This window comes from Chelmon rostratus, chromosome 22, assembly GCF_017976325.1.
Source record: "Chelmon rostratus isolate fCheRos1 chromosome 22, fCheRos1.pri, whole genome shotgun sequence".
Lineage (NCBI taxonomy): Eukaryota > Metazoa > Chordata > Actinopteri > Chaetodontiformes > Chaetodontidae > Chelmon > Chelmon rostratus.
The window spans coordinates 3,704,769-3,727,921 of record NC_055679.1 but is presented as its reverse complement, the minus strand read 5'-3'; the positions used below and the strand labels follow the sequence as shown (position 1 = coordinate 3,727,921).

The window sequence follows — 23,153 nt, the reverse complement described above, 5'->3', positions numbered from 1 at the left end:
ATTGCCTTAGAATACTCTGATACTTCCCTGGACCCTGCAGCTCAGATCAAGATTTGACTTGAACTATGGTCCAGCAGAGGTAGAAGAGTTGCAGCCCCCACAAGCCTGTAGCCTGAAACTCTCCACAGACTGTGCATACTTGTGACTCCAATTTGGCTGGTTGCTAGTTAAGATTTATCAGACAAAAGCTGCTCTGTCTGATTGCTGAGTGACGTCCAGTAGACCTTGAACAGCTGGATACAGAGAGTGTGATGCAGGAGCACTGATAGAGGACAACTTGTCTTCCCTTCACTTAATGTAATCATGGTGTCGCGAGAGGCAAATGAGGATAAGTAATACAGCCGGCTTCATAAAGGAATACATGTTTACTGCAGTTTTTTATTAGCTTCTTACACTCGGGTTTCTCAGTTACTGTTATTAAAACAAATCATCTGTGCACCTCTAAACTGCAGATAATAAGATTTCAAATTTCTGTAATGTGCATACCACCACCTACAGGCCTTCTGCAGCACAACATGCAGTAGTGATTCCAATGGGGCTCCATGGTACCTTCAAGGTGTCAAAGAAAACCTTCAAATAAAATGAATAAATAACCTGTGATATATAGTACATACAGGATATCTCAGTTGCATCAATTCTGACCATTCTTTTATAATTTGTTTCTCAATAATTTGTCCCCCAGCTTTATGGAGGTGAAGCGCTTAATTTCATATCCCTTTAGCCTCCTTTTTTTCCCCTCAGACAATCTGCCAACATACTGGAGCATTATCACCAGGGCTGTTGCTATCTTTCAGGACTGTGCTTGTTTCTAGGACTTTTAGCAACCTAAGGTGAAACTTTTTATTTTCATCGGTATTTACAGCACTGTTTTGGAAGGCAGCGTGTACAGAAAAAATGTTTCAGCAGTTAAATGAAAAGTGGTTTTGGTATCTCCTGCTTATTACCATCAATTGTTACGAAATAGACAAATTTGCACCAGTCATTATGAAAGTGATTTCTTAATTAGATTGCCACAGTGATCAAAGTATGGGTGTGGAGGCTAAATGTGTGGCCCATCAGCAGAAAAACGCAGGACTTCCAGGAACTTGGTGAGCAGGTGAGTGAAGGCAGCACACAGCTGTCACTCATTAGGAGTCTGTCATTTCCAGTTCAGTCTTGACTTGAAAAAACACAACATGCTTTCCTTTGCTGGAATTAGAGAGAGAATGTAAGAAAATAATGATTTTATGAAGTCATTTTTATCGCCTATCTCACTCAAAAACAGTGGACTAATCGTCATTTATGTTTTCAGGAACTCTTTGGAGTTTTTGTTCGTATTTTTCGTACTGGTGCCTCACACCATATCGTTTGGTGAGTAGCACACTGCACCCGGCTTATCATTGAGATAAGACAAGCTAGAATTTGTTGCAGTTAGAGATGTTGTGATGTGATTTTCCTCCAGGACGTTGTGATGATATTTCCTTCTCAGTATGCTGGATGAGCAAGGACGGCACTCTGGAAAGGTAAACACAAGAAGGACAAGTTGTTCACAGTGTAGTGTTTCACACAATGCTCAATTGTGCCTCGTAAACCTGTCCTCTGCTCTGCGGAGAGAACCTCATACCAAACTCCATTCACAAAAACGCTATTTACTGATTCTCTGCTAATCAGCCAGTCTTGACTAATAATTTCCTTTAATTGGGACAAAGGGGACCCATCTGAAAGCTGTGAAAAACAGCCTGAGACCAAACGCATCCAACAGTGAGTGGGTTGTCTACATAATTCTGGCCAGACACTGCACCTTGGACAAACTCACTCAGTGCATCAGATGGATATTACATTGAAGAGTGGCTGGCGAAAAGAAAAAAAAATCCCTGTTTAACTGATGTTTTACTAGCCTATAAGCCAATAAGCAGGGCGGCTTTAAACAAAGAGGTTTTTACGATTTGGATGACCTTTAAGAAATGTGTGTTTAATGGGGTGTAGCAGGGCTTTATTATTTCCCATCCCTTTAGGCAAAATGGAAACATATGGCTCAACGATACAGCACTGAAATCCATCAGGAGGGCAGGCAAAGTTACCTCCCTGACGGTGTCCTCAGCTGTAGAAAACAAGCTAACACTTCAGTATGGAGGCTCTGTTCAGGCGTGGACTTTAAGAATCACCCCACGTAAGCATCTTACACTTTTTTTTTTAATGTTTACCCACTAAGAGCCAATAGCTATCAAGTGTTTACTGAAATGTGTTCATCTAAGGTACAAGGTTCATTCAAATCAGAGGCCGGCAGAAACCCCAAGAACAGCCAACAAGTGCCACCAAGGTACTCAGATCTTGATCCAACATGGATCAAACTAAAATGTGATACAGATGGATGCTCATGTTAGAGTTTTATACAGTCCATCCTACTCTGATCATCCCCCATCTTTTCTTCAGGCCTTCCTGGAGCTGATGAGTCCCACTGAGGTGTTTGCATGTGAAAATGGCACATTATTCTTCCACCAGGATGAAAACTTCTTCCTTGCAGTTGGTGAGATGATCTGCTTCCTGTGTTTAGTCTGTTCGTGTCTTCAAACTTGCATGTTGACCTTCAGTCAGTTTTTTTAAAGGGGATAGATTAGTTAGTATTTGGGCTTAACACTGTTTTTACTGCATATTTGGGTGAGAGGTAAGGTAATTCAGGATGTCCACAAGCCGTGATTAATCAGAGATCACAAGATCTATCGGAAAGCAAAAAAATCGAGACAAAGAGCTATGGAAGGGTCGGGCCCATGATCAAATTCTACAAAAGAAATGAAGGAAAGAAACATCCTGGGTCACGCGTTTCATGGTGGTATTGATCGTCTCATCTCACTCACAGCAAGAAGGCGAAGAACCACAATTGCCAAAATTTCAATGTTAAAAGCTCGTTAAACATTATCACAGATGGCATTGAACAACGTCTCTTGTCTTGCATTTATGTTCAGTTGCCTCACGGGTCACACTGGTCTGTTAATCTGTCTAAACTCTGATCAAGATATTTCAACTATTGACCAGACTGATTTATTGATTGGACTATTGATTTACTGCGGTCCACTGAGGATAAATCCAAATGTTTTTGCTGACCTTTGACCTTTGGTCTAACACTACACTTGAATACATCAGTCTAGATTACAGTGAGGTTTGCTGAGCACATTTATTCAATTAAACATTTATAATTTCTGGTTTAATAATACTTTAAAGTGCTATTGAACACTATGTATGACTGAAACTCCATTTGGTCTCCTCCTAGGCCACACCATGCGTCTCCCTGTCAAGCTCAAGTCCAGGACTCCCTCCATGTTGCTGGTCTCCTGGGTGGAGAACGTCCCGGCTGTGAGCAGCAGCCACACCACGGCGCTGTACCACACTGAGCTGGGCTCCTATAACACTCTCAGCACAGACACTACCACCAACAGCCACTACCGCTTCACAGCTCTGGACTCCTGCAGCCCCTATGTGGCCTGCGTGGAGATTGCAGGCGCTCACTCTTTCACCTGCCTCTCCACTATTACCGGTATGGACTGGTGCTTGGGTGGATTCGCAGACATCCACAAATAATTCATAGAGATTGGAAAAAAACAAGCGAGCTGCACCTGCATTTCTTACCTCTAGTGGTTTCAGGCCATGCAGATACTTTTGTTTTTTTCTGCTCCCATCAAGTGGCCAAAAAAATCTCTTAATGGAGGTTGAAAAATGCTTTGCCAATTGTTTATCGTTTTTTCCACCAGACCCAGACATTCCCAAGGACTTTGAGGTGACATCATGGAACAGCAGCAGCATATCTTTGGCCTGGGACTGCCCTGAGAACCGCCGGTTCTCCCTCTTCCTCCTCACGGCCTTCTTCCTCAACGGAACCGACCACATCACTGAGGAGGTGCCCTTGTGGCACAAGGAGCACAGCTTTGTGTTCATCTTGTCCGACCTGCAGCCTTGCACAAGGGTAAAGTTTGGCCTGCAGACGGTTTGCCAGGCAGGGAGGGAGTCCCGCTTCAGCAAGATGGTCCTGAACGATGGAAACTCTGGTAAGTTTTGCATGAGTCGATGAACCGAGCCATCTCATATATATTATTATAGACCACTGTGTTGAGTTGATACTGAACTTACATATTTTTGCAGTGTTTCTAACCACAAATACAGTTACTGTACAATCTGCAAAATCCAAAATGATTTTATTTTCTTGCCCTTTTTTCTATTTGTTTATACTCATTTCTTCCCAGAGCTTTCTACTCATTTGTTTTAGTGTGAGTGTGGTCTTTCCCTGCTTTAAAGTGAGAAGACAAAATAACAGTCTTTCTCCTAAAAATGAAAATTAGAAATGATAAGCACTAAAATGTGCCATTCCTTCATTCAAAAACATATATAAGGTTTCCCGAATACAATCCTTCTTGGTCTGGTATGACCAGCAGTTCATGGTGGTCAAACGTAGGTTGATGTCACTTTGTAACTCATATTACTGACTGTGATGACATTACATCATCTTGAAAGTAAGAATTGTGTCTTCTTTACCTTCGAATGAGCTCTTGATATGTAGAGAGAGAGCAGGTCCTCTTTCACAGAGTCCACCATGTTTCTACAGTAGCCTAGAATGGACAAACCAAACGCTAACTTAAGAGAGCTCCTTTCGATTTTTTTGTGAGTTTTGGGTCCACTGTCGGTTCTCCTACATGCTCAGAAAAGGAGGGTTGAGGCATTGGGCAGTCAATTAGTTGCAATCTACAAATTCACCACTAGATGCCACTAAATCATGCACACTGGTCCTTTAATTGGCTCGAGTTTGCTGATACCTGAATCAAAAGATTTCCATGTTTGTACTCGTGAAGAGTCCTTTAGAAAAGACCATAGTGTTTAACATAATCCCCTCTCTGCTCCTCAGTTCACTCCAACATCGAGGCCTTGCGTCAGACATCGTTTGGCCCCGACAACTACACCCTGAGCTGGGAAGTGAGCAACACCTCGTCCATCTCCATGTTCAGAGTCTACCACGAGGGGGCGCTGCAGGACACCACACTCATCGCCAACTACACTGTGCAGGGGCTGCTGCCTTGCCAGCAATACCAGGCCAGAGTGGAGGCGCTGTGTGGCGACAGTGTGCTCATGAGTACCAAGACTATCACAGCACACACAGGTAACACAGACTGGTCCCAAACACCACTGTTCATATGCACCAGCTCACTGGACTCAGTGATGAGATACCTGAAGCTGCAGTCAGGATGAATGTGCTGTTAGTTTGTGTGGTATTCATCATCTGAGGAGTTTAATTTAATTAATATCTGATATGAAATATGCCAGACAATGCAATCTTGAATTAATCTGCGATTCAGAGATGATCGAAAAATAAATAATAACTGGCAAATATTGAGAGAGAGGGAAAGGGCAGCTCAACTGAAGCTCAAAGAGTGTACTGGGTATGTGTTTTCCTGCCCCCATACTGGCCCTTCATCAAACCAAACCCTACTCACTATCCAACTGTTCATTAAGGGGGCATATAGAAAAACAAGCAAGATTAAATTTACTTGTAAGATATGGGATTAACTGACCATTCTCCATCATAACCAGTAATGATTGATGCATATATGGGTATTAATGGTCCAGCCTGTAACTAATACCATGTGGCCTTAATTCGCATCTTGGATATTGGCATAGCGAGTGAATTGAATCTCTTTTTGTCAGTGTGTGTTCGTGTCCTCCTGTAAAATATATATGCAGCATCTATCTCAGTTCATCCATGGCCTGATCCATCTGCATGCATACTGTGCGTGCACAGGGCCTCGTGGCGTGTCTGAGCTCAGGTATCGCTCCAACGACTCCACCGCCCTCTGGCTGCCCAGCACCACCCACCACCCGGCGGTGGCCTTTTTATATGAACTGTCCCTGGAGAATGGCACCACCCTGCAGAGCAGCCGGGTGAGCGGCACAGAGCTGCATCTCCCAGGGCTGGAGGAAGGGAAGACCTACGCCCTCGACGTGTGGGAGGAATGTGGAGCACAGTGGGAGTCGGGACGCTCTCATGTGTGTTTTGAGGGAGCGAACTCATCCTTAGAGCTCCTTGTGAGGGCTGCTGGACCTGCTCTGGACCAAGGTCAGCCTGACTTTTGTAGTTGTGCAGTGTGTCGCTAGTTTTATTTTGTGACAGTGATGACAACAAGAGATAATAGTGAGTGAAATATATTCAAGAAAGCTGCAATAAAAATAAAGTGATTTCATTTAATTATCTTTCATGCTGAACCCAGCCCACTGTGTTTCCATTCTGTGGCTGTAGATTTTTCCAGAATAGGTCTCACCATGGTCCTGCCCTGGTTGCTGCCTGAGGATCTACTGGACGACATGTCGGAGCCAAGAGCTGCAGTAAGGAAGATTTACAAGGACAAGGTGGGAGAAAGTTGATTGTTTCCATCATAGACTGCAGATCCAGTTCTCAGGGGGTTGCTGTGTAGACCCTGTGTGTTTGACACGAACATGTCAAGACAGCTACTAGATAAACTGGTCCAAGGTAATGAAACTCATACAAATGAAATATATTTCTGATTGCTAAATAGCACATAAAACCTTTTAGCCAATAAAAAAAATAATGACAGATCTCAATGAAAATGCGATTACTTTGGCGACCACTTAATTTGCATTCTGCACAATCATCAGGTTAACCTTTTTGTCCAGTGCTTTAGTTCATGATCAAACGCTTGATGACATTCCCATCAGCCTCAGCTGTGCTTTGTGTTAAGCGCTAATTAGCAGAACGCTAATAAACTATATTCAGATGGTGAACACGGTAAACATAGCTGCTTCACATCAGCATTTTAGCATTATTATTATTATTATTATTATTATAAGCATCTAAGCATGCTAACATTAGCATTTACCTAAAAGCAATACTGTGCCGAAGTAGAGCCTCACAGAGCTGCTAACATGCCTAGTAGTTTCAGTGTGTGAGATTCATTCATGGATGCCTTCACTTTATTCCAAAAGTATGGAACATGTGTGTGAAACAGCATCCATGTGTAGTTTTTATGCATTTATTCTATTTCTTTATGAACACATTTTCTAAACTAAATACATTTTACTTCCTTAGCAAGCTAAAACCCATCTGTCTCTGGCTGCTAAATCTCAGCCAAGCATCGGCATTTGAAGCATCTTGTCTTGTCTGTCTGTGTCCTTCAGCTGCAGAATCTGTTGAAAGACTTTGACCAGCCAGCCCGCGTAGAGCTGGCCACCTTCGAACCTGCGGACGAGCCAGACAAAACAGAGATTCTGTTTATGTCCTTTGATGCGTCAAAAACTGAAGACGACGTCCCCCTGCCTGTTGAAGATCAGCTGGATCACATTCGCTCCCTCAATGCTACAAACATCAGGGTCACAGATGGGGTCATTCACTGGGACGGTAGGTGATGGCGAAAAAACAGCTTAGCTTGTCTGAAGTCTGTCACAGAGTTCAAACAATTCTGCTTTCTGGGATTAATCGTGTTTGCTTCGGCTGTTTGTTTGTCAGGTCCAGATCTGTGCGCCTTCTCCAAGCAAACTTTCTGTCCCCGTAATTCTCTGTGCGTCAACACTCTAGGCTCCTACACCTGTGTGTGCCAGCACGGATACTACGACGTCAGCTCCGTCATCGAGCCTCCTGCGGCCTCACAGCCAGTCTGCAATGGTAGACACACTGAAGTGAAATATCCTGTCCAATGAAACACATGTTGCCTTTTACAGGTGAAAAGTCTGTTCATATCGTGAAGAGGCGTATCCCAACATCGGTGCTGTCAAACTGCTTACTTTCTGTTTTTTTGGTGCCCAAAAATCAGGAGGACTGTGATTGGCTGTCACCACTGTCAATCAAGCAAACATTGCCTTTTTACAGCCTTATTGTCTTCTTAATGGAAACAAAAATTTGAAAATCCTCTGAAAGTATTCCCTCATGTCCCTGAAATTGTCTGTTTATTGTTATTTTGGGGGGCATTTTATGCTTTTATTTTGATAATGACAGAGAGAGCAATGGTGAATGACATGCAACAAAAGTCCCCGGCTGGACGCAAACCGGGACACTGGTGTAACCCTACAGGCCACCAGGAAACAATCCCTGAAACATTCTTGGCTTATTCCCCCCCAATCATTCACACTCCTCTTACCATTTGCCCAACCACCAAGAATCATAACAGAAATTAAATTAGTTATTAGGATGCCACATTGCATTAAAGTGTATCTGACTTTGTGTTCAGAGAGAGGAGCTGGGAACTTTCCCAGTCAGGTTCAGACACAGTGTTATCTTACACCAGCATCTAGTGGACACTGGAGGAACTGCGTGTTCTTTGCCCTGTATCGTCAGCATCTGTAAAGAGTGTGATCCTGGCTTCTCTTCTCTGGCTGCTTTGACACAGAAAAAGGCCTTTTCAGCCAGTGCCTGGACACGCTGGTGACGGGTGGAGTAGCAAAACCATACCTGACTTCACGCATGGGGGGGGGGGTTGATGTGAAGCTGAACGATGGGCGGTGCACTGTGGAGGAGAGCGAGACGTTCTACTACTTCCGTGCCTCACGGAAAGCCTCTGAATGCGGAACTGAGAGGCTGGTGAGTGGCTTTTTAAACCCGCTGACCAAGTGGCTGCTTTGTTTGCTGCTACTAACATCAGCTGCCAAAGAGTATTTATTATCTAAATCTGTTCAACCTGTTGAAGGTGTGTGTGTGTGTCTGTGTGTGTGTGTAATTTTCCAGGTGAACAACACCCACATCGAGTTCCAAAACACTCTGACGGTGACCTTGAGCACGGAGCAAACCATCAGCCGGCGGGATCTCAAGGTCGTCTGGAAGTGTGTCTACCCGCGACATTACGTTCGCAACACTCAAGTCAGTGTGAATATGGAGTGGTGAGACGAGCATTTTGTCTCTTTATCTGAATTTTAAAAAAGTTTTGTTGATGAAGGACAGAAACATCTGAAGACATTATTTCTTTTGTCGTAGGCTCTCCACACTCTCCCTGGTGGAGTTCAGCTCCTCCCTGCAGCTGGGGCTGACCATGGGTCTGTACACTGATGAGTCATACACCCGCAGCTACAGGGACGCCATATCCCTGGAGAATGAGGACACCCTGTTCTTCCAGGTGGACCTGCACACCAACAACTCTTTTGCCTCAGACGCGCTCCTGCGGGTGGAGTCGTGCTGGGCCACTGAGAGCACCGACCCACGGGACGCCATCCAGGGTGTTTTTCTTCAGGATGGGTGGGTGAAGATGTGACTGATGCATCAGCTTCTTTACATTAGTGGTGGCTATTTTTGATCATGTGCACATTGTGTCACTGAGCTTTAGCAGATTCTATATGACTTGTGGGCTTATATTGTGTAATGTAATGGAAAGAAACTTCTAATGTATATGATGTAGCTTTGATGCTTCCCTCCTAAACCTCTCAATCTTAATAACTCATATAAAGGTTAAACAGAGAAACCCAAAGCTCAAGCTAAAAGTGGCTTGACAGTGTGACATAGATTTGACCTGCTTTAGTTGCCCTGGGTGATAACGATAATGGACGTCACCCCCCTCTTGCCCCCAGCTGTCCTGTTGACAGCACGTTCCACTGGCTCTCTGTTAACGGCCTGGCACAGAGAAGCAGATTTTCCATTCAGATGTTCACCATGCCCAAAACGCTGCCCCTCTACATGCACTGCCTGGCCAACATATGTGGACATGATGAAGATTGTGCAAAGGTAAGCTGAAGGCTCCTCTCAAGGCTGCGACACACTGCTAATGCTTGCCGACAATGGTGGAGGTATTGGAATCTTAATCTGTATGTAAAGCCGCAGAGGAGAGAAAATCACCATAAAAATCACTAAATGGCTATATTTCTGCAACAGAACTGCAGCAGCCTGCAGCGCGCCAAGAGGTCAGAGAGCCAGACGGACAGCAAGGGGAAACGAGCCGCTGTTGTGTCTGCTGGACCTCTGGTGGTCAACAAGAGGGTGAAGTCAGCCCCACAGTCTTACTGTGAGTTTATGTCAAGGAACCTGAGCAGGTGCTCGGTCCAGAATATTTGCCTCATGATTGGTGCACATCTTTTTAAAAAAGAAAAAGAGGAGCTGCATCCCTTGCCCGTAATATGACTAATAGTTTTGAAGTATATTACAATCTGTATGCTTCAAATACTGCTATATTTGCTATTTAAAGATAGCATTTGTATCACTAACTTGTATCTTTTTGGTAAAATGTGTCCACATCTGTGCAGGGGCAGAGCACATGATCTCCATTGTGGCCGGATCAATAGGCTTTTTGGGAGTGATCGTACTCTCAGTGAGTGCAACCAAAGCAATCATGACTTACTATGAACGCCTGCGACTCCAATAAAGTGTTTGGAACACCATCTGTGAGTGTGTTTTTGAAAGATATGGAACAACATTTTTAAAACGTGGCAGAAATGATTCATTCTTATGAAACGTTTCACACATTTCACACTTTTTCATATGAGTTCACTTTTAAAGTGGACGAGGACTGCTCATGAAACGCTGAAGCTGAAACTTTGGGGTTGAAAAAGGTCAGACCAGTGGTAAGATGAGAACAATTTGAAAATTACAGGATTGTAAAAACACAAACACAATGATTCATTTGTTAGAGACCGTGTTTACTGTTTCACAGAAGTATCATAATCCTCAGTAATCATTGTGATGTCATATGTTTAAATGGTGGATAAGAACAATTCGACAGCAACGTGAATGTATTCTAGGCCCATTTAGCACTGGAACTGGTTTGTTTTGAAATGTAAGTTGAAAGCTGGTTGTTAACCTGTGAACTATCCTAAAATCTATCCTAAAAAGTGGCTTCAAAACAGGACACAGAAGTCACATTTCCGTATTTTATCCGGGAATTTTAAGAAATCAAAGAGAGTTCAATCTACTTTCAAAAATTTCTGTTCTGATTCCAGTATTTTTTAGAGTCAATATACTAAAATGTGATTACTTTTCCTTTAAATTGTCTTCCTGTAGCATGCAGAAGACTCTGGGACGGAGTGTAGACCATCATACTTATGAATAAAGTTTACTACTAATACTAACATACACTACAGTAGTGGTTCTCATCTCAGATAACGAGGCCCACTACAGAGAGGAGATACACCAGCTCACCCAGTGGTGTTCAGCCAACAACCTGGTGCTGAACACAGGGAAGACCAAGGAGGTCATTGTGGATTTCAGGAGGTCCAGGAAGACGGATCACGCCCCCCTCCTCATGGACGGAGAAGTGGTGGAGCGTGTGGACAACATCATGCTCCTGGGCCTCCACATCACATCTGACCTCTCCTGGTCCATGAACACCTCCCGCCTGGTGAAGAAGGCACAACAAAGGCTCTTCTCCCTCAGGAAGCTGAAACGGGCTGGACTCTCCTCTTGGTTGCTCGTCAATTTCTACAGGGCCACAACTGAAACCATCATCTGCCTTAGGAAAGCGGTACAGGAACATCCGCACCACCACCAACAGACTGAGGGACAGCTTCTTCCCCAGAGCTGTCAGAGCTATCACCCCCAGCAGCCCCTCACTGGAGTGAGAGACTGTGAGAACTGTGAACCACTGCACACCGCACTTTACACCTACACCTGCACCTTCTGTGTACTTAACCTTAAGTACACACACATACTTAAATAAATTATATACATTTTAGTATATTGGCACATTTAATTTCATTGATATATTTTATTGTTTACTGTTTATATACATTTTAGTATATTTTAGCTGCTGTCAGTACATTCCACTGGTATATTTTATTCTGTCAGTACATTTCACTGGTATATTTTATTCTGTTGGTACATTTCAGTGGTATATTTTATTCTGTTGGCACATTTCACTGGGATATTTTATTGTTTATTGTTTAGTATATTCTTATTACCTTAGTATATTTTTAATTCTGGTATATTTTTAATTGCATTTACAAATATTTTTATTGCATGTTGGTTTATTTTATTGTAGTTATTTTATTCTTTCTAATCTTTCTTATCTTTCTTATTATCTTGTTTCTAACATGGGGGTTGCAATGCAAATTTCACTGACATGCCGTGCTCAATGACAATAAAGAATCTTGAACATACTGACAAATGTATTATTTTTGTATCTTTGGTGTCAGATAAGGTTATGTGAGGGGACTGTGCGGTGAAGTAATGCAACTTTTTGGAAACAACTTTTTAGCTATTATTGTGTATTAATATCTGTAAATATTTCATTCACATGGTTTTCAATAAAATACGAAAAAAAACCTTGATAAAACTCATGGTGGCAGCAACACGCTGCTGCAGAGCGCCAACCTTGGACAAATTCACATGAAGAAGAGTTCTTGCGTCACTTCCGCTCCTGCTCAACAATGGCGTCCTCCACGACGGGAGACGGCGTGAGTGAAGCACAAACAGGGAAAAAATCGAAAAAGTCTCAAAACCAAGGTGAGTTATGGCCGCCGGGGAGTTGGACACTATGAATTCACACCCAGAAATCCATTCACTGTGGAGCTGAGCTGAATTTTGTTGGCTGTTTGGCGTGTTTGCATGTCAGCCACAAGGCACGCATGAATTAGCGTTGAGATAGCAAGTAGGCTGTCGTGCGTTGTAAACACTTGTTGATTGTTTCATTAAAAACGTCGGCTTCGCTTCAAAGTCACACCAAGGAAAATAACAGGAAAGTAATGTTTAGATTCTGTTATTTGTGTCTCGTTCATTTGCCTTTCAAGCAGTTAACAGCATACCCCATTCACTGCTATAAACTCGTTAAATTAACGGTACTCTCCACTTAGTTAGCACGGATTTAATCCCTGTGGAAAAGCTGTCTTAAATTTCGTCGCTTTGCTATGCTCAGACATTGAATTCATACAGGTTGTTGCATAGTATCTGTTTGTGCAAGCCTACTTTCTGACTCCCAAGTCGTTATAGAAGACGCTACATACATTTTTTACTTTGCTTTATTAAGCATCCCTCGTCAATATAACATTTCTGCTATTGGCTTCCATCTTTTCATCTTTCTTTCTGTCATGGTTTTCTGTCTGTGTCATGCAGTGGATGAATCTGAACTCCTGACCGTCCCTGATGGCTGGAAAGAGTCCCCGTTCACCAGAGACGACAACCCCCGTGGTCTGCTGGAGGAGAGCAGCTTCGCCACCCTTTTCCCCAAGTACAGAGAAGCCTACCTGAAAGAGTGCTGGCCGCTGGTGGAGAAGGCTTTAGGAGAGGCAGTAAGTCCAAGAGCTCAAGAGTGAAACCATGAATTTTCTGAATCCAAATCAGTCTTAATGAAGAAGTATAGTATGTTCGCATGCCCCATGAGTTTAATCTGATTGGTCTCTTGAGTAGATGTGCATGCATTAGAACATTGTACAATGGCGACCAAAAAAAGGACATATGATTATTTATATATTTGTATTTGCCATTTCATTGGCTTGTTAAGCATGCTCTCCTCTTAAGTTCCTCATTTCTATATTTGAAGGCAACAGTAGCTTGCGAGAGTTTACAAAAAACCTTGATAAAGAAGGAGATAAGCGCAGATATTTACTTTTGTTCTCTGCCACAGTTACCTTTCAAAAACTAAACTGTTTAGCTTGAAGAAATGTTATGAGAATTTTTGGCCATTTGAGTCATATAATTTATACAGACCTAAACAGCAAGAAGCGTCTTTGTGATGATAAAAGCTGCAACTAACAGTTATATTATACTGTGTAATTTTTGGAATCAGTCCACACATAATATCAAATTATACATCACAGATGTCTTCAAACAGCTCATTTTCTTTTATCAACAGAGAAGTCAACAGTGGTGGTTTTGACAGCTGATTTTGACCACGATTTATATAAGGTTTAGGGACTTGTGATTATTTATTTTTAGTCAACAAAAACTAAAGAAAAATGTTATCTCTTTTGTGTATTTTTAATGTTTATCTAAGCATTCTCATTCGTTTTTTAAAAATAACTTTCCTGGTCGGTGGAGGCGTACCACCATGAGGCGGTAATTCATAACATGGATTGTTCTTCTTCTCAGCACATCAAAGCATCTCTGGACCTAATCGAGGGAAGCATGTCAGTTTGCACAACTAAGAAAACGTTTGATCCTTATGCCATCGTGAGAGCCAGAGATCTCATCAAGCTGCTGGCCAGGAGTGTCCCATTCGAACAGGTAATGATCACTGCACACACCTCCCGAATGGCTTTTGTTCCTCGATGCCTGGCGACAGCAGTAGTAAACACAGGAGTGATGCCGATTTCTGATTATAAGGTCGTTTTACTTTCCTGTTCATGCTGTTTTTTTGTTTTTTGCTTCCAGGCTGTGCGGATATTACAGGATGACATCGCGTGTGACATCATCAAAATTGGCACCCTGGTGAGAAACAGAGAGCGGTTTGTGAAGCGAAGACAGCGGCTGATTGGCCCCAAGGGCTCCACCCTCAAAGTGAGTCCAGTTACCTCAGAGATGTTTGACTCTTATCTCAGGTAACTTACTTCCATAGTAACGCCGGCAAGGCTCCCAAATTAGCAGTGAAAATGTAGTTTAATGCAGGTGACACCCGTTTGGGATGCAGCTTTGTGGCAAGCATCTATGGCAGGCATGGGCAAACTACGGCCCGAGGGCCATATGCGGCCCGTTACAAAATTTAATCCGGCCCGCTGAACTTGAACAAATTATATCAATAAACCTTGTTAATGTTTTATTTTCCCTGCAATTCTGGCTTTTTCCCAATAGATGGCGCACTCTAGATACATTGAGCTTTGTTGAGGTGAAGCGTATTACTCCACGTTTGCGCTTTACTCTTCGACCCTCAGCCCTTCTGTAAAGATGAGCGGAGCTAAGAATGTCCAGTTTTTATTAAGGAGTGGACAACTAAATATTTTTGACTGAACACCGATCAGGCGGTGTTTAAAGACCATGATACAGCAAGAAAACTGACTCCAGACTTTGATGCGCTGGATAAAAAGGAATACCAACAACACTGTTCCCACTGAAATTAAAAGTACGTTTCTCCGTTGTGTTATGTAAAAAATGCATTTGAAACTAATTTGTTCTGTCTGTTAAGGGATGCACATATGTGGTGCTCAGGTGCACGTACGTTCTCAAAACCAAGTGCGCAAATGCAGAGCGATCAAATATAACGCGCTCCACATACTGGCGCGTTGTCACTGTTCCGTCCTCGCGCTGCTCGTTGTTGAGTTTTGGCATTAGGGATGATTGAATAGAAGGAGAGGACAAGTAGACCTGCATCTCCTACCGTTTTTTAAATGAAGACAGTCAGGAGGAGACTGATGATGATAATATCCTGAAGGATAACACAACTTTCAGTGCTTTAAAATAATAAAAAGAGTCATTTCAATAAATAGCTCAGTTCTGTGGGACTTCAAAGACAGATATTTAGTTGTAATGCTTTTGTTCATTTTCAATTGAAATTAAAGCACATGTGTTCTACATATCTCATGATATTTTATTTTCTCTTATGAGGTGGATTACCAAAACACTCCATCCATCTGCTCCTGGTCCGGCCCCCCAGTCAAATTTTAGAACCCTTTGTGGCCCACAAGTGAAAAAGTTTGCCCACCCCTGATCTATGGTGTGACAGTGAAAAGAAAAAAAAAAAGTGAAACTCAATGGAGCTTTTAACTGTTGACAGTGGTTTACATGAGATGATATGAGGCACCTGTGAAAATTATATTTTTGGCAGAAATGAAGTATTGAGGCTCCTCTGAAGGGGAGAAAAGACCTGTTTTCAGGATTAAAGTCAAAATCGTTGGAGAATATTTTTGTTTTCTTTCTGAATCTAATACCCTGATGCTACGCTGTAAATTGTAAACCTGTTTATTATGCGTAGCAAAATGTCTGGTTTGAATAACATTCAGCTGCAGTGTGCAGAACAAAGCCTCAGAGTACTGTGAGTACTGATGGTCTGTGTTTCTGGTCCTCAGTTTGCATTATGGGATAAATGTCTCGAGGTGGGATTTCTGCTCAGCATCCAGCATATCTGAGTGTTTGTATCATTGGAAGAATAAAGCAACGCTGTTAGCAGATCATTTCTTTTTAAGTCATAAGTTGACTTTGTTTTCCTTTTCCTTTTCTCCAGGCGTTGGAGTTGCTGACCAACTGCTATGTGATGGTGCAGGGCAACACTGTGTCGGCCCTGGGGCCCTTCAGTGGCCTGAAGGAGGTGAGAACGTCACAGAGCTGCTGTCTGTACACAGGAGTCTAATGGGAGATAGAAAGGATGGAGAGATTGACCTCCAGTAGGTGACGATGAGGCAGAAAATGTGTCTACACTGAGTAACTGAGTACATGTGTCCAAACACCTCACATCTGAAAGCTGAACACTACTCTCTGTGTGTGTGTTGTCTGCTTCCTGTGCCGAGGAGCCAACTCCATTCAGGTTTAATTAGGCTCTGTTGAGCTCAGGTCGAGGCGAGATGAAACTGACACCTGTTGGGCATCAGCAAATGAGAGCAGGATCCATCTCACAGAGATAGAATGAAGAGAAGAGCCAATCGTTATTGAGCCCCAAAGTCTTCAATATTAAATACATTAATAACTTAATTATGAAATAATTTATTTACGGTAATCACATGATTCACTATATTTAGTTTGTTTGGTTATTTCATAATGTGTTTTATTTCAAAATGCCCCCTTTTCAGTAGTCTGTTTTTATTTCATAGTGGTGTTTTTTTCCATGTCATGTTTTACTGTTGACAATAGCACTGTCATGAAAAGTGACATTACGAAATGAAATCTGTTATTTTCCAATGTGATATGATCTAAAAGAGGCTTTTCAAAAGGGGCATTTTGAAAGAAAAATCCACCCAGATTCAGTTACTATGAAAATCAACGAAGAAACAGAAAAACATTTTGGGGTTTTAATGTCTTTGCAAGTACATTCTTAATCTGTTTATCAAAATCTTCCTTGATCTCTTAATTACATCTGAACGCACAAATCAATTAATTTTTTTGCATGGATTTAGAAGCTTTTTTTTTTTTTCATGCCTCTCTCTCTGGTTTTCAGGTACGCAAAGTGGTGATGGACACGATGAAGAACATTCACCCCATCTACAACATCAAGGTACGTTCAGACTGCTGACAGACATGTTTGGACAGAGTGTGTTCATGCCCAGTGAAGATGTTTTCCATCCTTGTTCTTGATCTCCTGACTGAAAAACAGTCTCTCCGGGTTTGTACGCCGAGGCTGGCTCAACCTGGAGCTGAGGGCATCACAGAGTCACACACGTTCTGCAGCACTCCCACACACACTGTTATCAGACCGACGTACCTTCATAGTGACATCTAAAGGCAATTAATTACATCCATTCAGTGATTCTAATCTTCCTGCCAAGAAGTGCTGAAAAACATTACTTTTTTTACTTTCTTTTAAAGTCAAGTGTTGTAAGCTAATCTTACTAGCATTGCCACTATTTCCTGTGGTTCTTCCACAGTAAAGGCATTCCACTGCCTTCAAATTAAAACAGTTGTTAAGGACACATGCAGGAAGTGACGTGTTACCATGAACTGTAGCTTTGTTTTTAGCTTACCACAGCATATGAAGAGTGCAGGGATAGAAGGAATCAGGCTCCGGCTGAAACAAGATGCTGGTCAATACTGAAAATGAAACGCTAATATGTACGAGGGACTGTCGTGGACTGTCCTGACTTAATATTATTACTTAATCACAAGTAGCAATAAACTACATTTCAGTGCAGACACCATGAATTGACAGTGCAACGGAAGTATCACATTTATAAAACTTTTACTCCGCCCACCCCCCATCGCCTCATCCCATATTCTGTGACGGCCGGAACCACCAGACACTGATGATCAAACGGGAGCTGTCCAAAGACCCCGACCTGCGGATGCAGAGCTGGGAACGCTTCCTGCCCAAGTTCCGCCACAAGAACCTGGCCAAGCGCAAGGAGCCTAAGAAGAAGAGTGTGAAGAAGGAATACACGCCGTTCCCTCCATCACAGCCAGAGAGCAAGGTCAGGAGTTTGCTGAACAGTAACATTCGTTTAATTGCTAAGAGAACATGTATATCACATGTATGCACACTTACTTCTACAACTTTGGGGCCTATCTGGTAAAAAGATTGATCTTAATGTCAACTACCAACCAAAAAAAAGCTAAAGGGATGTTTTCCCAATGTTTTGACATTGATTGTGGATCATCTTTGTAGGTCGACATGGAGCTGGCCACAGGAGAGTTCTTCCTGCGTGAAAGTGTGAAAAAGAGGAAGAAGATGGAAGAGATCAAGGTGAGCACTGCTGCCGGGCCTGCTGACATGAACGAACTCACAGTAATGAAGTCCAGCTGTCGCCAAGCCAGGAGACAACTTTTTTTTTTTTCTTCCTTCTGTTGCTTAGTTACAGTTATGTTGAAGAGCAGCTAGATTAGCACCAGGAAGCATTTTAAAAGCCCAAGACTTCCTAAACTGGCAGAAATGCTGTAAAATACGTCAAAAAACAACCTCACAACTATCCATTGTGTGACTGTCGTTGTCCCTCTTTCTCAGGTGAAACAAGCAGAAGCGCTGACTAAGAAGCAGGAACAGCGGAACAAAGCCTTCATTCCTCCGAAAGAGAAGCCTTTATTGAAGAAAGCCACTAAAGGTAGACACAAAGGAGCAGCCCTTTACCTGAGAGCAAAGCAAATCTGTCTGACCCTGTGCACTGGAACAGTACAGCTAACCTCTATCCCACCTTTATTCAACCTTGTTTCTGTCACAGCTCCCACAGAAGGCAAGCTGGACATCGAGGCCATTAAGGAGAAAGTGAAAAAAGCCAAAACCAAGAAACTGGGGGCTCCGCCAGTGAACCCCGCTCCTCCAACCAGCAGCACCACTGACAAAAAGAAAAAGAGCAAATCAAAAAACAAAGGCTAACCACTCATTTCCAACACTGTTGGAGTGTGTATGTACCAGTCCTACTGGACAGAGTAAGGACTCTGTAAGAACACATACAGTGTGTGTGTGTGTTCGGCTCAAAATGAATTCCATCACACACTGTTACGGATCTTTTTATTGAACTCCTCATGTTGTGGGGGGTTGACAGACCTCCAGTTCTGTCAGAGGAGATGAACTGACCACCAGTGAAGGATGTCACACATTTTCCTTTTTGTCTGCTCTATTCGTCTTCTGACTGTTGTCCAGATTTTGTACGGTCTGTATTTATACGTTTCAAAATATATATTTTTCTCCTTCCTTAGGAGTGATGTGTTCAGGAGCAGGCAGACTCAAACAGATGGAGAAATGAAATGAAAGGATTTTTAACAATCTTATTTTTGTAGGTTTTCCTTAATCCCTTCATGTCATGAAGACATTTTCCCAGCAGCTTTATTGTAGAGGTACAGTATGAGGATTTGACAGCAACTCTAGTCACAGGTTTATAATCATCAACCTATTTTTCACATTAATGTCTTTGCAGAGCTGACTTTTTAAATATTAAATCACTATTAAATGATTTTTTTTTTTGCCACTTGTGGACATGTAGCACTGAAATATCATAACCTCATAAAGCTGAGGTGGCAAACATCCAGACAGAGTAAATAATAAGCTTTCATTTGCAGCCTTGTCTCTGTAGCTAGTTGTTAGCTTGCTCTGTCTGCTATTGGGTGCTGGACAGGTCGTGAACTTACCAGAGACTCAAAACAACTGCTGTGTCAGTAAACAGGATGGATGAGAGCAGTGGAACTGAACCGAAACATTAAATTTCTGGGCCATAAAACCAAAACAATAAGCTGAAAGATGCTAAAATGCCCCATAGAGCTGAGAAGAACTGCAGAGTCGAGTGATAACTGTGAGGGACTCCTTTTACATTTCACAGTAGTAATAGTGGTCAGTCTATGGCTTAAACCAGTGGCTAGTGTTGTCACTTGTGTCTCTACAAAGAAGCTGGTGAGTAAAATGCATGTGACAATTTAATGTGACAGCAAGCTGTGTATGAACAGAAAATAAACATTTTAATTAAACTCAAATCTCCAATCGTAGCAGTGGCTGAGGAAGTCCATGTTTTTCAGGTAGCAACAGGTGGTCTATTCATAGCAGAAGATATTAGGGTAAAAGTGGTGGACTGCGTACGCTGCGATGAAGGTGAAGATGAGGGCAATGGGTCGCACAACCAGAATAATCACATAGTTGGAGTGATAATCCGCGTAGTTTGAGTGAATGGTAGCCTGGGGAAGGTCCCAGTCGGGGGTCCAGTTGTAGCCTGGGAACACAAATGGAAGTCAGACTGATTGGTTTCCATATCAGGTTTATCATGACAAATAATCGTACCCGCTAAGTTTGAGTGTGTGTTTTCTAACCCAGCTTCCACTTACCTTTCTGTGGAGTTTGTTCTGGGCCACCTGCAAAGACATTAAGACACATTAGAAATGTGTTGTTAAAGGGTCAATATTTTACATTTATTTTTCTTGTTTTTGTGCCTCAGCAGTAACAATGCATGGTGAAGCCCTTTTTTTTGTGGTTCTGGCTCCCTTAAATTTGTGATTTTCAAACAGCCTGGAAATGATGGTGGTGTGACAAACTCAGAAATCACAAAACATAAAGAAATAAAATGCGCTTTGGGTGAAGAGCGGCAGAATTAGCCCAAACTTTTGGTGATTTGAAACTTGAAATTCTAAATCAGGATATGAGCGATTGTTTTCATCACCAAAAAGGAGACTGAACACTCACGGCAGAGTCCCTCCACACAGGTGCCTGTACATCCAGAGCAGGCTGCCCCTTGAGATTCATAGGGTTTCCATCCATTCACGTTACCCCTGCATGAGAAATGAGGACGTTCAATCAGTCCCATGCTATAGGTAGCAAATGCTCATTCTGCAGTCATCTTTGGTGAGAACACCTCAGTACCGTCTTTGGCACACTGTGGCTTTGAGCCTTGAGCCCATTGGTTCCCACTGAAGATGTGAATCTTAAAAAAAAAATGTAGTTTTTTGGGTTTTTTTTAATGCTTGTTAATTTCTTAAAACAGCTGCAAACTTTACAAGCAGGAGGTAATGGTGTCTTTGTTGGGGACTATTTTCACTGGTGGATTAGTACACATTTGGTGTTGATGGGATTGAGTCAAAAAGTACAAAAAGTGTGTGTGTATATGGTTAAGAAGGTATATATACACACACACACACACACAAACAATTCTTGTTAGTAGATGCATTCTTTCTAGCTTTGGAAGAAAAACAGAATACTGCCAGGCTAATGCTTTAATGTACTGAACCTCGAAAGGTGGTTGCGGTGGAAACACGTGACAGTAATGTACGCCACTTCTGAAACCAGGATGTAAACTTTTAACCCAACCTCAACCTCAAACACCAGCAGGTACAAACAAACAGGCTGAGCAGAGAGCTTTTCAATGTCACCAGAGAAAACTCCTCATTAAAAAGGCTGATGTTTGTGAGAGGCAACATTTTTGGTGCCATTTGTTCCTCACCAGTGGCACCTTTGCATGGAAAATGTAAAGAGTTTTCTCTAAACTCAGGGTTAGTGTATTTGTAGATGGATTCAACTTACGCTGGAGCATAGTTGCATACAAAAATCACGCTGTCTTTAGAGCCAAAGCCAGAGTTTTTGACGCCATTCAGGCACAGCTGGGCGGCACAACCAACCTTGTAGCTGCGTGCCCACACAACCTGGAGGCAGCGAAAGGGGTGAATTGAGCAGACTGAGTGTTAAACAGTGCGACTACTTCCCCTTTATGTGCCCCAAGCTCTTTAAAAAAAATTCACCACAAGCATGTCATCAGTATATTTCCAAACACACCTGTGTGTAGTGGCCGCAGACCCTCGTGCAGTTATTGTCGCCGTAGTCGTAGTGCTGTTTTTCATCCACCCATTTTTTTATGGCACGCGTCGCATCAAAAGATGAAGGGGGGTAGCCCGTCCATATGTTTTCTCCCACGGAGGGGAAGGTGGGGTGCACGCGGCGGACGTCTTTGAGGTAGATGTTGTGCTCAAACAGACAGCGTCTGGCCCAAGCTCGCGCAGTAATGGCCAAGGCGTCATCCCACGTCTGATTGAGCAGAGATGAAGAGCATGAAGCAGCTGTCCTTGTAGGGCCCCCCCTCTTTTTAAACTGAGCCTTTAAAGGGTTGGTTCATCCAAAAGAAAAACTGTCTCACTTCCTTCTTGTGGTATTTGTTGAGGTTTTGAAATTTTCTCCAGTACATCAGAGGCGACTGGACTTCACACAGTTCATTCAGGAGACGTCCTGTTGCCTCCTGATGCATGAATGTCTAAAAATCCTGTTTCAGTTTCTACTCAACACAGGAGGGCTGAATTAAACCTGAACTAACACAGCTAGTAAGCTAAGACAGCTTCCTCTATTTCAGCTTCTGCATTTTCAAGATGCTCGTTACTGGTCAGATTCATGCAAAATGCTATGGCATGAGTTCCCCATCACCCATTAGGTGTTCACATTATTTTGTCAACCTGTTGTGGTGTTGGCGAGGTCATATCACCACTGCCCTTGTCATGTGTTTGTGATGGTGAGAGATGGAAGTGCCCGTCATGCTTACCATGTACAGCATGTTACTGGCTGCTGGACTGACTGAAGACCGCGCCCTGTTGTGTTCCCGCACACATTCATCAATGAAACTCCCATCAGTGATTTCTGGCAGCAAGGCTGAACCCACCCCGGAGTCCAGAATACTCCAGGCCAACAGCAGCATCTCCACCGTGCTCCCCATGCTTCGCAGGGTAAAACGCCACAAGCAAAGGCACAGAAACTACAGTTTGTGAAATACGCTTTGATCAGCCCGGCTGGAACAGGAAGTTTCACGCTCAGCAGGAAGAGGATGTATGTGCTGTTGCTGAAAGGTTCACTTAAAGAGGTTTTCTACATGCGTCGTTTCTCACTCTCAGTCCAGGCCTTTTTATACATATATTCTTAATTTCTGATTAGGCTACTTTTGCAATGGAAATAAAAAGTTTGGAAAATGCATTCATTTACTCAGCTGAGCGCTTCGCTCATATAGAGGATACACCCTAGATGTTGCTCTGTTCTGTTTTTTTTCTTGATAGTGTTTATCACTGAGGCATGCCTCTGTGTGTCTGACCACAGCTATTTAAAAGTCCCTCCCTCCACCTCCTGCTGCCACAGCGGTTGCCTCTTGTGTATTCAATACACACTGTGCTGGCAGATGTCATGCCTTGGTTAAATTGCAACATCAGATAAATAAAGAGAAAACGCAGACAAGCAAAGCAATGATGGAAG

The 23,153-nt window shown here is 42.8% G+C and overlaps 2 protein-coding genes across 2 annotated transcripts; one reads left to right on the top strand and one right to left on the bottom strand.

Annotated features, from left to right (window-relative positions):
* The first annotated feature begins 12,299 nt into the window (after positions 1–12,299).
* krr1 (KRR1 small subunit processome component homolog) lies at positions 12,300–20,265 on the top strand. The gene is made up of 10 exons (XM_041964190.1): positions 12,300–12,388; positions 12,995–13,170; positions 13,970–14,104; positions 14,252–14,377; positions 16,035–16,118; positions 16,962–17,018; positions 17,758–17,928; positions 18,123–18,200; positions 18,459–18,555; positions 18,673–20,265. Exons 1-10 carry the CDS (start codon positions 12,313–12,315, stop codon positions 18,825–18,827), a joined length of 1,155 nt encoding a protein of 384 aa, XP_041820124.1. The 5' UTR covers positions 12,300–12,312; the 3' UTR covers positions 18,828–20,265.
* Positions 19,883–22,694, bottom strand: glipr1a (GLI pathogenesis-related 1a). The gene is made up of 6 exons (XM_041964191.1): positions 22,456–22,694; positions 21,702–21,950; positions 21,453–21,571; positions 20,619–20,704; positions 20,264–20,290; positions 19,883–20,151 (listed from the first exon to the last, which is right to left on the bottom strand). The coding sequence occupies exons 1-6, from the start codon at positions 22,624–22,626 to the stop codon at positions 19,976–19,978; spliced, it is 828 nt and encodes a 275-aa protein (XP_041820125.1). The 5' UTR covers positions 22,627–22,694; the 3' UTR covers positions 19,883–19,975.
* Positions 22,695–23,153: the final 459 nt, after the last annotated feature.